Source organism: Hippocampus guttulatus, chromosome 18 (genome assembly GCF_054856545.1).
Source record: "Hippocampus guttulatus isolate MCC_2025c chromosome 18, RoL_Hgut_1.0, whole genome shotgun sequence".
Classification (NCBI taxonomy): Eukaryota; Metazoa; Chordata; class Actinopteri; order Syngnathiformes; family Syngnathidae; genus Hippocampus; species Hippocampus guttulatus.
The window spans coordinates 4,013,487-4,026,693 of record NC_141278.1 but is presented as its reverse complement, the minus strand read 5'-3'; the positions used below and the strand labels follow the sequence as shown (position 1 = coordinate 4,026,693).

At 41.8% G+C, this 13,207-nt stretch overlaps 1 protein-coding gene across 3 annotated transcripts in view; it reads left to right on the top strand.

Moving 5' to 3' along the window:
- csmd3b (CUB and Sushi multiple domains 3b) overlaps positions 1-13,207 on the top strand; it is a 182,976-nt gene that overhangs the window by 95,472 nt on the left and 74,297 nt on the right. For all 3 annotated transcript variants that reach the window (XM_086136556.1, XM_086136555.1, XM_086136554.1), the window contains exons 6-9: positions 905-1,017; positions 7,090-7,167; positions 11,190-11,277; positions 11,391-11,515. In XM_086136556.1, coding sequence (XP_085992682.1) covers positions 905-1,017; positions 7,090-7,167; positions 11,190-11,277; positions 11,391-11,515 — 404 coding nt within the window. The remainder of the gene's footprint in view (positions 1-904; positions 1,018-7,089; positions 7,168-11,189; positions 11,278-11,390; positions 11,516-13,207) is intronic.

The window sequence follows — 13,207 nt, the reverse complement described above, 5'->3', positions numbered from 1 at the left end:
TTCTAATATGGGATTTACCAGATTGTGATCAAATCATTAGATCTTCAATTGTGGTGAAGCAGCATGTAGATCATTACCTGGTTTCAAGTTAACTGTAGAAAACCTTTTTAAACAGGGATTCTCTGCAGGATGTGCATTCCAGACCATAGGTGGAAATCCACAATAAAGAGACCTGGCAAAAATTTTTGATCTCATTCAATACCAGCCATTTTCACTGGAGCAACCCCCTCAATCCCAGCGTTTTACTGGATTTTGACTGATCTTGCACGGCCCACAGAAAATTTGGTTCTAATACTATATAAATATGGAGCCTACCAAAATAAAGTTTGGACTCTCTTCTTTCAGCAGAAAAAAAAAGTGTTCCTATCTTTTTTCCGCAATCGGCATTACAAAATAGCTAAGTTTCATGAAAATGGTGATTCCTGGGCAAAAAACTGAGAAAAAGAGCTTTTTGTAAAAGCATGCATTTCAAGCACGTGAGGCACCACTGCCACCTACTGGTCGCTTTTTTACAAGATTTACAATGCAAACGGCTTATTCTCATTCACAGATTGCATCAGACCCTCCTCTTCTCTATGACACCAAAAAAAAAAGACTTAGACATACAAATACGTCCTTGGTAGGCGGGGCCTAATTTTAAAAACACGTACAAGTACGTCTTGTGGAATGAAAGAGTTAACGTAATTTGATCCCTCCCCCAAACTTCCAATATGCTGCCATTTATTAATGTTTAGTAGTAAAATGAACAGTAAAATGACACTTTTTTAAAAAGTATTCCTTTGGTTCCTGTCCTCACTTCTTTGTTCTCGGTTCTCAGATGGGTGAAAAAGCAAAGTGATTTTGAGTGTGTTCCTCTGTGTTTATGGCAATTGTACCAAACTGTGTTTTTTGTTGTGTGTCGCAGGTTGTCGGGCAGCAATGTGCCTTCGCCCATTGTCAGCAACAAGAACTGGCTGCGGCTGCATTTTGTCACCGACAACAACCACCGGTACCGTGGTTTTAGTGCACACTATCAAGGTGAGTGAGCACATGAGTTTGAACAACCCACCACCCCCCCCCCCCCCACAATTGGCATAACCATATCATGAATTTAGTAGTACAAGGTGTCGTGGTGATCAAGTTGCCCATTCATGCGGTCGCCGGAGTTCACCAAGATGTTAGACTACTTCTGAAATAAATGTTGGGAATGGGTGGGCTTTTTATTTATTTTTTTTTTTTTTTGCCCATGTGAACACATTTTCTTGAATGTATTCGACGAGGCATAGAGAAGAACATGCAGGATCATCAAGGTCTGTGTGGTCGTAGATATGTCGGCATCCAACAATTCTATTATAAGGTAATCCCAATTAATCTTTCAAAATAAGCTTTTTTTTTCATAAAAAGTGATACAAACAGTGCATCAGTGGAGACGTCATAAATCCCTCTTTTATATTTACAGCCCGCCAACCTCCATCACCTTTCATACGTCTATTATTAATATCCATTCGTGGCTTTGGTAGTTAGTGGCTAACACGTTACAGATGTGGGAATATACAAACTTTTTTTTTCCACACACTCATGTGTACCCAGATGGTCTCAATGGAAAGTAATTTATCATTTTTAATTGATCCTGATTCCCCAATATCTTATATGGTTGATTATGGTGTCTTTCATATCTGTCAGTTTTTAATTAATTTCATTCAGCCAGCGGTGGTACTGTTAATGATTTAAATCCAAAATAAAGTGCTGAATAATGATTTTATTTAATTCGATGACACCACAAGACAAAAATGGCATACTGAATAACATTCTTTGTAACTTATTGAGTTTATTTTGTTAATCTTTTGTCCTATTTTAATTTATGTATATTTTGTATTTCTGTGCCTCCCTCCCGATTGGCTGACTGACAATCTGGCCGCCTCTCCTCGGGTCGGTTTAATTGATCCTGATTGATGGCCTAATTCAGTTTTAAAAGGTTAATCAGGGTTGTTAATGAAGGTTTGCGGTTGGAAATAGTTCCTTGATTAATCAGCCGCTAGTTCCCTAACGAGAGCTGTCAGTCATCCCCCCTGCAAAAATATTATCCTTATTGATTATAAGGCCACTTCCTGAGAGGGAAACACCATAAGTTGCCTGAATGTGCTTTCCGAGGAGATATTGAACAACGTTGCACCGAAGGTTTTCGGACTAGCACTTAAACGAAAAAAGCGCCGCAATTACAAACATAGAGTTGTTAAAAGTGTGAATATGTAAATGAGCAAATTATTGATTTGTGTGCGTCTGCTTAATGCAAGTTCTCATCTTCTGGCATGAGTTGTGTGGCTGCCGTTGCCCGCCTCATGATCAATCATATGCAATTGTTGGGAGTTACTTCGAGATTACTTGCAGATAAGTTATTTGCGTAACAAAGGGATGTTCAGCGCAGCACACGTGCAGGTGATATCTCACTTTATTAAAAGCCAATTCGTAACCACAAACAAAATTGTTCACAGTTACTTGGAAAGTATCTAAATTTCTTCTTCTTCGGTCCCTCCGTGCTAATAGTCTAGGTTATTTCAGTTTAGCAACACAGCATCAAAACGATTGTATCCCCCCCCCCCCCCCCCCCCTCGCTGCCCGGAGAGACAACGTGAGCAAATGTAATTTGGCAGACAGGCGTCACTTTCCCTAAGTCGCTCACTCTGAGACCTCCCAGGGAGGCTTTGGCACTGCCAAGTAGATGGTCAGACTTTCTTTGCGTGACTCTCTGTTAGTGTGTGTGTGTTTGTGCATGTGTGTGTGTTGAGCCACAGGAGGTCAGCCAATTGGCTCGCATATCCATCTAACTGTGCCTCCTGCTCTCCAAATTGCAAAGCGGTGGTGAATTAGACAAGAGTTGGGAAACGATGACATTCAGCCAGGCAAGCTTGTCTTTGTCTTAATATTTGCCCCGCTGTTGTCCACTATTGTCTAATGAGCATATGTGTGCGTGTAGGGGTGCGATAGATGGTTTTTCCAGTGTGTCAAATAGCTTGCAGCCAAAGGGCCAGAACTCAAAATAGCATTAGTCGACTTGTCACATTCAATGCTTAATTGATGAGAGGACATTACGCAAGCATGTTTGCCCACTGCTCGCAGCTCCCTATCAGAGTAGAAAATATATTTTAAAATACAAGCGCAACACAATATTTAGAAAATACATACGTGCAAAAATAATAGTGATCCTCGTAGTAAATGAGTGTGTAAGATCACGATGGATATACTGTATTTATATTTTTTTCCAGTCATGAATAAGTCAATATCCTCGAGGATCATGCAGTGTACCTTGCACAGCCACCATTTCATCAAATAAGCAAAGGGAATGATGTGCTCTTAGGCCTTGGCCTTGTCAATTACTATTCCATCTATAAGGCTTTGAATAATAGCCTCCATTCAGACAGCCTTAATAATGTGCGCGCAGGGGGTCCTTGACACGCATGTCACATGCTACGGAAGGCACGGGGGCATGGCGCAAGTTACATGTGGTGCTTCCATGTCCTTTGGCCTGGGGTACTCATGTGTCAGGCTGGAGAAGAGAAAGCATGACAACAGGCCCTGCTGGTCATGGGGAAGAAATGAAAGTAGCGGGCTTGAACTGCATTTATCTATTTAAAAAAAAATAATAATAATAAACTCACTAGTATTATTAGACACATGCGTTTGAGGAAGGAAAAAAAATCATTAGAAAATGAATTTTATATTTATTCCATTTGATTGTATTTTGAGAGTCATCATAAATAATGATATATTGATAAGTGCAATTGTTTCAGATAATATCAAAATAATTAATGAATCTACCATAAATAACTCATAATTAGACGTATTGATGAAGTCATTTTTAAAATCATTGGATTTAACGACTGTATTTGGTCACTTGCTCATGCTAACATGCCAAGAGAGATTTCCAGGCAGGTCCATTAGTGGTGTAGAATATAAAAGGAGACCATTTCAGTTTTTACAGCTCACCATGTCACCAATATGATTTCAAAGACCTTTAATGAGGGTGATTTCTAACTTATTATTGTTTTAAAACAATTAGTGTTGCCTCGCTCGGATGTTCGTGTATTCCCGTTTGAGGCCTCAGGGCAATTACACAAAAGGAGGGTTTAAAAAAAAAGCTATTAAGTGTGGATTAATTACGGCGCAGGTTTGATCTTTTATTCATGTACGGATCACATCCAAGCGAATGCACCATCGACTGTGTATGAAGATGCATTATTCGGAGGCTGTGGTGGCGGCTGCGACTCTTACTCATTCCCACCGGTAAAGGGAATAAAGGGACATGAATTCCATTAAAGCCGGAATAGCAGTATAACAGGCTCGCAATAATAAATGGTGACACACATTTTACAGTTCAGGTTCCCTCGAAATAGGTCAACTTTTGTCATTACCGCTGGCCGGAGTTATTCATACTAGTGGAGGAAGTGAGTGAGTCACACATGTCAGGGAGCTAGAGAGGCTCGAGGAATTGCAATTGTATGTGCAGGCTGGCCTGTTTCTGCCCTGGGACTGTTAGTTCTACTGGCAAGAGTCTTTGACATAAGTCCAAGGACCAAGCCGTAAGAGTCCTCGTGCTCGCTTTTTGACCGCAAGACCTGGACTGAGACCACCAGCCCGAGTCAAAGTGTGGATCTAGTGTTTGGGATTCCATATATTTAGATTCAAGCAACCTTAACTCATTCACTCCCAAAGACGTTTTTAAACGTCTTTTCAGACTTGGTCTAGAATTAGCTGGTACTGAATGAGTTAAGGTCCTTTTGCTCCCAGTCTTGCTTCATGGTTACAAACCTTAGCCTGGCCTCATTTGGTACCAAGCACAGCATCTTGGCAGTGGTCTCCCCTGAAAGTCAACATTAAGTAAATACGTCATTTGGAGTAATAGAGACACTCAGCCAGAGTGTTTGCTCTAGAGTCATGGTGCTTCTAGTCATTCTTTACGACTGCAAGACCTTGACTTGACCTGCGGATGTAGAATGGACTCCTTTGGTAGCAAGTCCCCGAGCAGGATCCTCATGTACCTCGACCATTTTGATGACTGTGTTCATGAAGTCAACATACGTTTGGGCCTGGAATAGGGTGTAATGAACTCTTTATATCACTGTATGGCCCTCCAGGTATTTGTAACCAAGGATGAAGACTTTTGAGTCTCAGCAATTCCATTCTCGAGCCCTACATACCTGTAGCGGTAACCTCAGACAGAGAGTGGATCTCTTTTGGTACCGAGTGTTTGGCTTTCTAGTCATTTCCATCCAGGGACCAAGTCTGTAGTCCTCCTGCCTCCAGTCTTGTTTGAATATAGATTTGGGAGTAGCTGGAAGAGGTGGTGGGCAGGGTGTGTGGAGGGGGGGTCCCGTAGAATGACCACGTAAACGTGTTTCCCGACGGCCATAGATCAAATACAAACACATGATTCAAAATCTAACTCACCATTGTGATGATTGGCGTGTGTGTAAATGACACACTCGCTCTGGCCTTCTATGTAATGACATTCGATGGCTAAGTTTTATATTGTCCCGGTACTCCCAATGTAGATTTATGACTGTGAGACCTGGACTCGATATCCCCTATAAATCTTTGTGATAAAAGCTGCCATGCAAATTCAAAAGTAAAAATGTGTTATTTGGGCAGTATTCAACAACATTAACATCAGTGAACGTGATAGTTTAACGGTGCCAGCGGAACTAAAAACTTGGGAGAGATCCCAGCGACGTTCTCGTTCTACCTGTAAACATGCCGTTTTTAAAAAACACCAACTTTAACCTTGCTTAAATCATCCGTGCCTAAACCCGTTAGACAGACTTAAAAGACGAGACGCTGATGCACATTGGAACACAAATGCGGCGTGCGGCCGGATGCAAATGCATGGAAGGATCCGAAAAAAATACATCACTGGCGTCTTTTGAGGATGTAGGAATGCTGCAATAGTGTGCTTGTAATATATAGTATGAAACACAAATTCTATCTTGGTCGAGTCGTGTGTCCTTCCTCGAAATCAAAACATTTCAGCCCCCCCGGGGGGTGTCTGCTAGCGATTACGCTTTTGTCATGTGTTCTATTAAGAAGGAAGAATCCACCTCAATTGTCCTCCAAAAGCACCGAGCTAATAAACAGCTTCTTGGTCAAAGTGTCTCGCCGAGTCTTGCATTAAAGGTGACGTTTCCTCGAATTCAATCCAGTTTTGTTCATTTCTTTGTTTCAAATCGAGCGCTTAAGTCGATGCGTATGGCTTAGTTCAATACATCTGGCCCTCCGTCTGCCGCGAGAAAATCCCCGCGGGGATGTTTAACTTTGATGCATAGTCACGCAGGTTTTAAGACGTGCACTAAACACAAGCAATGAGTTCATTCAGGCGGATATAAATTTGACTCGTTTAGAGATGGACGCGAAGCGAAGGCGCTGATCTAACACTGCCGTATTTCTTGTTGCCTTTTGGCGAACCAAAATAGTAGCTCGTCGTGCCAGACGCGTCATTGGATTCTTTTTTTTTTGTATGCGTCACATGTTGGTAAAGCGATGGAGTGGAATAAATATTTCATTCTCACTGGTTGGTTTTGTTAAGATAATCGAACAGGGAAGCAATAACTTGAAATCAAATACTGTACCACCCCTCTCGACACCAAATCCTAAAGTTGACCTTTTAACCTCATTCTTGGAAATCGTCTTCTTATGCAGCATCTTTGTATTTCATTTTGTTGCATCTTTTACCGACTGGGCTGGACGACCAAGAATCAGGAAGGGTTAACGGGGGATTTTTTTTGTTTGTTTGTTTGTTTTTTTTTGTTTTGACTCAATCATCAAATCTTTGCTCGTGGAGCTAACCCAGCACAACTGCCAATTTTCTTGACCCGCATTTGTTGTTCCGAGAGTGTGGCGACAGGACACCCTGACCTGAAATTGATGTTTATTTTTCATCTGCTGAGTTTGCCGCTCTTCCCGCTCTCGGCTTTGCGAGTGGTGAAGAACCCCCCCCCCCCCCACCCCCATTATTCCTCGCTTGTCTCTTGCTTTATTATTATGATTCTTATTCACGCCTCTTTATCCAGTCTGTTCTGATTTCTTTCTTCTCTCTCTGTGTTTTGTTCTCTTCTGCAGTGAAGCGCTCAGTTGATTTTAAGTCGCGGGGCGTTAAATTGTTCCCTGGCAAAGACACCGGCGGCAAGTTTTCACTCTGTGAGTTCCCATCTTAATGTCACTGTGGCTAATGAACTAACGTGTGCTGATGGCCTCGCTTTTTCAGGTCTCTTTCTTCCTTTTGCCTGCTTTTTGCCTCTTTTAAAAAAAACGGCTTTTCAACACTTTAATGCCTCAGATCAATCCAATTTGTGGTGGCTTATCTGAGCCCTATTTTTCTGGAGCACAAACGTGTTGAAAGTCCTTATGTGATTTATTTTGCCTGGAATAATGTTTTGTTCCTTGTATACAGAATTTGGATGATCGTGTCTCAGTTTATGCACGTCTTCTTCTAATCATGAGCATGATCAATTTTTCCCCGGCTCGTTAAGCCTTCATTTACTGATTTTTTTCCATTTTTTTTTTTTTTTAACTTGCCCCCATGCTTCTTGCTCGCTTCCTCCTTTACTGCATCATCTTTGTTCCCAAAGTATGACTGACAGGGGCTCCTCCAATGACAATGTACTTCCGTTCCTGCTGGGCGGTCATAGGCCAAATCCTTACACAAGTCATAATGGATCTTAATCACTCACTTGAAACTGAAAATCAGTAAATATGAAAGCATGGAGGTCTGAAATTAGCATGGGCCAAGTTCTGACTCCACCATTTAAATAACACCTGCCCACCAGTTGGGCTAATTATGTACTGGGGTTAGCCCTGGGAATGATCACATTGTGGGCCGCTAATGGGTCACAAGCCATTTGATCACGGTCAAAGTAAAAATGTTGATAGCGTTCCACGCGGGGGGAAACGTCACATGGGCACTTAAAAATTAGCATGACATGCCCCCCCCCCCACACCACACACACACACCACACCACCATGATTTCATTGAATCTGTCAGCGACCACTTTAATCGCACATTCTTCATCCGAGTCCTTTTGCACACAATTTTTCGAGTCCCTCCCTACTCTCTTCCACAGATATGCTCTTTTGAGACATATTTTTGCATGTAACCATGACGACGTCCTTTCACTTCATCGACACTCATTTTGTGTTCCGCGGTCATGCGTGGACAGCGCGTGACACACTTCCGACGACGTGCTCATCATTCCAGATGCTTGAATACAAGAGGATGCTAACAAGAGTGTGCTTGCCAGCGCTTTTTCGCCTAATTGCATTCGGAGACCCATCATGATCTATTTAGGAACCCATAGTTTCCTCTATAAGCAGAATACCGTCATCAGAAAGAAATATGTTCAGGAGTGTATTTAAAGAAATAAACATAGACCTACTTGGTATTTCTGCGAATAGCGACCTGGGGCACTGATGTACTCAGCTCCAGGTGAGTGGAGCTCTCCATTCATGGGGATGTAATTATGTCCACAACATTGCTGGTATCTTGTCTTTTATCTCAAGTGAAAGTGGAGTTGAAGACCAAATAAAAAAAGGATCACAATACTTTTTCGATCACATTTCCTTTTGGATTCAAACGGATCCATTTTTAATACCTCCTCTGTTAATGTGATACTCCTTTTAGAGCTTTTAATGACCCCAAAGCTAAGGTTGGCTTGTTAGTTTGCGGTATTGCCACAAGGGTCTAGATATATTTTTTGCCCCACGGTTTAACGTCAGACAATATTTTCAGGGACCGGCCTTGAAGGTGTGACAGATAAATACAACAAAATCATATAATATGACCTGCATGAAAACTGTGGTATTCTCGAAACATATTAACTCATTCAGTACCAGCCAATTCTAGACCAAGTCTGAAAAGACGTTTAAAAACGTCTTTGGGAGTGAATGAGTTAATAAACATGAATCATGACAAAAGGAACGTCCTATCTGGCCGCAACCTTCTCTGGTCCCGATGGTAACGTTGAAACCTGCCTTCGAAATAAGATACAAAGTGCATGAAAAATCCGACTCACCATCGCCGCATATTATGCAGAGTGGGCTTGATGCGCGGGAATCACCCGTTGAGATAAATCCGTATTTTAGGTAGGACTCCGGATATTGTCAATTAAATGTCACTTTCTTTTTCTTGGAAGTCGTAGGCTCCTCTTCTATCTCCTGGCTGGGCCTTTTCTCCTTCCCAAAGAAACTTTCCAAAGACGTTTTGTTTTTGTTTTTTTTACTCATTTTGCTAGCTCCTGGGTTTCATTGCAGCGGTCACCTATTGCGTGACCGAGAAGCGCGCCTTTACCTGCGTCAAGAGTGACATACTGTAGACGGATGTACGGAGAATCCAGTAAATTTTCAAAATAAAATATCTTTCAGATTCTGAATTGAATAAAACAGAAATAATGTAAGTTATTTATTCTTTCTGTGCGGCCCGGTTCCAAATGACCCACGGACCGGTACCGGTCCGATGCCCGGGGATTGGGGACCCCTGCTATATGTAGGTTAAAATGATATGCAAGTTATTTCAAATCATTGTTCTTACCCTCGAGTTACTGCTCACAGACTCCCAGGGACCCGGGATCCACAGTTTGTTAACCATTGGTTTAGATGGTGCTCTTGTATCTAACGTTGTGTCCGATGCCGGTCGAGTTAGTCAGCACAGACGCCCGATCTTGTTCCGAACAAGTCACCCAGTTACACTTCCGCAGATGGCGCTGCCCTGATTGGTTCAGATGTTAATTTTCTCCTTTCTGACTAGTTTAACAACCAAAGTGAGTTTACACGCGTGTCGGACGTAACCCCACGCGTTTACGTCGATCTACGTGCGCCTCCGCGACGCCGTTTATGTGCCCACAAGCTGGGGTGCACCGTTCGATTAGTCCAGATGGTCAAATTATTCGCTCCAGCAAAGCAACAAACTAGCCTGTTGGCGAAACAACACACACGCATCCACCGCCACCTGCTGAGTTTACGCTGAAGCGTTTGTTTTCTGGCCACACCACCTCAGACGTCAACTAAAAACAGAAAAGCCTGCTTGTCATTGTCATATCACTGCCGCAATGTTAAGTATTTGGAACATGGACCATGTATCCGCCAAATTAGCAAACTCGTCACAATGCCAACACAAAAGTGCGTCTGATTGGAATGTCATTGTTATTAGCCAAATAGCAACGTATCAGACAGACACGCACGCTGAATTCACTTTAACGGGACCCCTTGCATCTTCAGGGGTTGCGTCCCAAAGCCGCAGGGTACCAGAGGACAAGCCAGACTGAATCCGATGACGAAAACGGATTCCGTGAATAATAATCTACTGGATTATATAATACAATTCATAACGCCATGACTAATTTATCTTCAGTTCAATGGTGCCCTATTTTAGCAGATTTAGGGCCTCATTAGGTATTGTTATTTTCAACAAGTTATTTGTATGAACTTCAAGTGTATAATTAGGCCAACATCTTTCCCTTCCCAACATTTTTAGAACTCTCCTGAAGGGAGAACGTGTGTTGGCGTACTACATCGCAAACACAACACACCATGGGGTTTTTATTTATTCACACAATGATATTCCAGTAGTTTTCTTCAATGATATTCCAAAGGTTAAAGACGGAGGGAAATAAAACACGTTTTGCACTTTAATCTCTCATTCTTGATGTGGAGATCTTATTCTCCAGACGGACGATTGTTTTTGCTGAATCTTTAAGGATGTTGAGTTTAATTTTTCAGCAGTAAGCCACCTGTTGGTGTACTTTGTGGCTTACTTTTTGTTTTGTTTTGTTTTAGGGAGTGTTAGTTTTGATTCATGCCCACACTATTATAAAACAGAATTAGAGCTAGTACTCGGTACAATACAGACTTTAGCCAAAGCTAAAAACAACTCGTAATGGCGAGTGATATCCTGTGGTCATGGGAGTAGGATAGTTTGTGTTTCATTTCTGAAATAAGAAAAAACAGAAAATAGCAGCTCTTAACCCATCTTTGCTGCCAAGCCATGGATGGCAAAAACATTTGTAAGATCGTCATTTATCACAGTGATTTATTTTTCAATCACTTTTGGGGGGTTTTTGCCCACCTGCTTGTCAGTGCATGAAACGTTACCCCTCATAACTGTATTTTTAAGCTAGCTGCTTCCTAACGCTTGACGTGTGTCCCCGCTTGTCCGTGTGTCCTTGCAGTAAATGAAGGTGGTGTGCGACAGGCGTCAAATTCCTGCCCTGACCCAGGAGAGCCGGAGAACGGTAAACGCCATGGCAACGACTTCAGGTACGCTCCCCCACTAGCCGTCAGTCATTAGCTATTTCGGCTAAAGCACAGTTATTCTTTTTCTCAAAACTTTATATTTTTCTCTTAACTTGTCTTTTTCGTTTTTCGCTCAGCATCGGCGGAGTGGTGCAGTTTAGCTGTGACGAAGACTACGTCCTCCAAGGCAGCAAAAGCATCAGCTGCCAGCGAGTGGCTGAGGTCTTCGCGGCCTGGAGTGACCACAGGCCTGTCTGCAAAGGTAAAAAAAAAAAAAAAGATATGTGCTTTTTCATTGGACAGCTATAGCAGGAGGACTTTGACAATGTTTTGACGTCGTCCGTCTGTCACATGTTAGAAAGTAAAATGGGCAATCATCCCAGCAGAGTTGGCACCCCGCCTTCTTTCCCAGACCTGGACACGGACTTCAAACATATTTTTGTTTAAACATTTTAAAAGGGTTATATGTTTTTAAAACAAATTAATTGCAAATATTTTGTTTTCAAATTATCGATAGTGATGGTGCACCCTTTCTCTTTTGCACACAATGTCAGAAATGAAGACCAAATATGGATAAGGTAATAGTGGGGAACTCATTTCAATCATACAATGTTCACTGTTGTGCCAAGTTAAAAAAAAAAACAAACACAAAATTAGGGAAAATATGTAGTAGTAATTTGTGTATCAGACTGCAATTAGACATTTAATTTGATCACGACCAATGTCATGTAACCTTGAACCGGTCTGACTCATGAGGGCTGACTTTCAATCTCTTGACAAGCCCAAATCAAACTCAACGTTAAGATATGACGAGCTCCCTCGGTTTCAGATAGGTCCACAACAATCAACCTTATTATCCAAGTCATTATTAGAGACATTAGACTTCTCGATTCCTTACGATTGGCAATTTAAGATGGTTAACGCCTGTTAGGGAATCATCATCACCAAAGACAAAATAATGAGCGTTACAACGCCTGCCATTAAGTCTCGGGCGTGACAACCGGTTGAGCGCCCCTCCCTCCGGAGAAGCCACCAAATTTAAGAATGTTGGCGTAGCCGTGATTTGTTTGCAATAAAGCAGCTGCATTATGAGCAACTGCACAGCGGGCAACTTTGTTTGACAAGACAAAGTGCTCCGTGCCACTCTGGCAGTTGTTGCTTAGTAACAAGGCCATTATGTGCTTGGCCTCGCCTCGCGACGTACACCGCGGGAGTAATATACTCTAGGTAACGCTTAACCGCATATAATGTTAAGCGGCCATACTCCTTCACGTTATAATATGCCCTGTGTTTTCATCATATTTATGCGGTATATGGAATAGAGCTCCAACTGTGTGACCAAAGTCACCATTTTCTACTTCGCGTGATTTCCACGTCCGGTTTTAGTTTGCATTTGGAACAGGCATCAAGGGACCCTTAACAGCGTACAGTCGAACCTCGTGACAAACTACCTCGAGGGAAATAATAAATCTGTACATTAGAACATTGGAGTTCGTTGTACTGATTTTCAATAACGCCAACAAGGATGCACAATAAGGTATGAGCATTTATAGATGTAAAAAAAAAAAACATGAACATGTAATCCAGTATAAACAATGTCCAAGTTTGGTCAATTTCATATTCTTTCCTAAGTTGATACCATTGGTTACTCTCCTTGTGGATCTTTTATTTTTACAAAGTACTGAGCAATCTAAAGTCTTGCAGATGATTTGCTGTCTTGATGATGGAAGTGTTTCAACATTTTATTTTCCTTGAAAATGGATGGTTCTGAAGATGCGAGGATATAGATATATATACAGTATATACAGTGTATATATCTACAGTATATATCCATCCATCCATTTTCCGAACCGCTTAATCCTCACTTGAAGGACAGTGTTGTTCTTAACGCTTCGAAGAAAAATGAGATTTTTCAGGTATTTGAACTACAGGGCAAGCTCAACCCTTTCTAAGT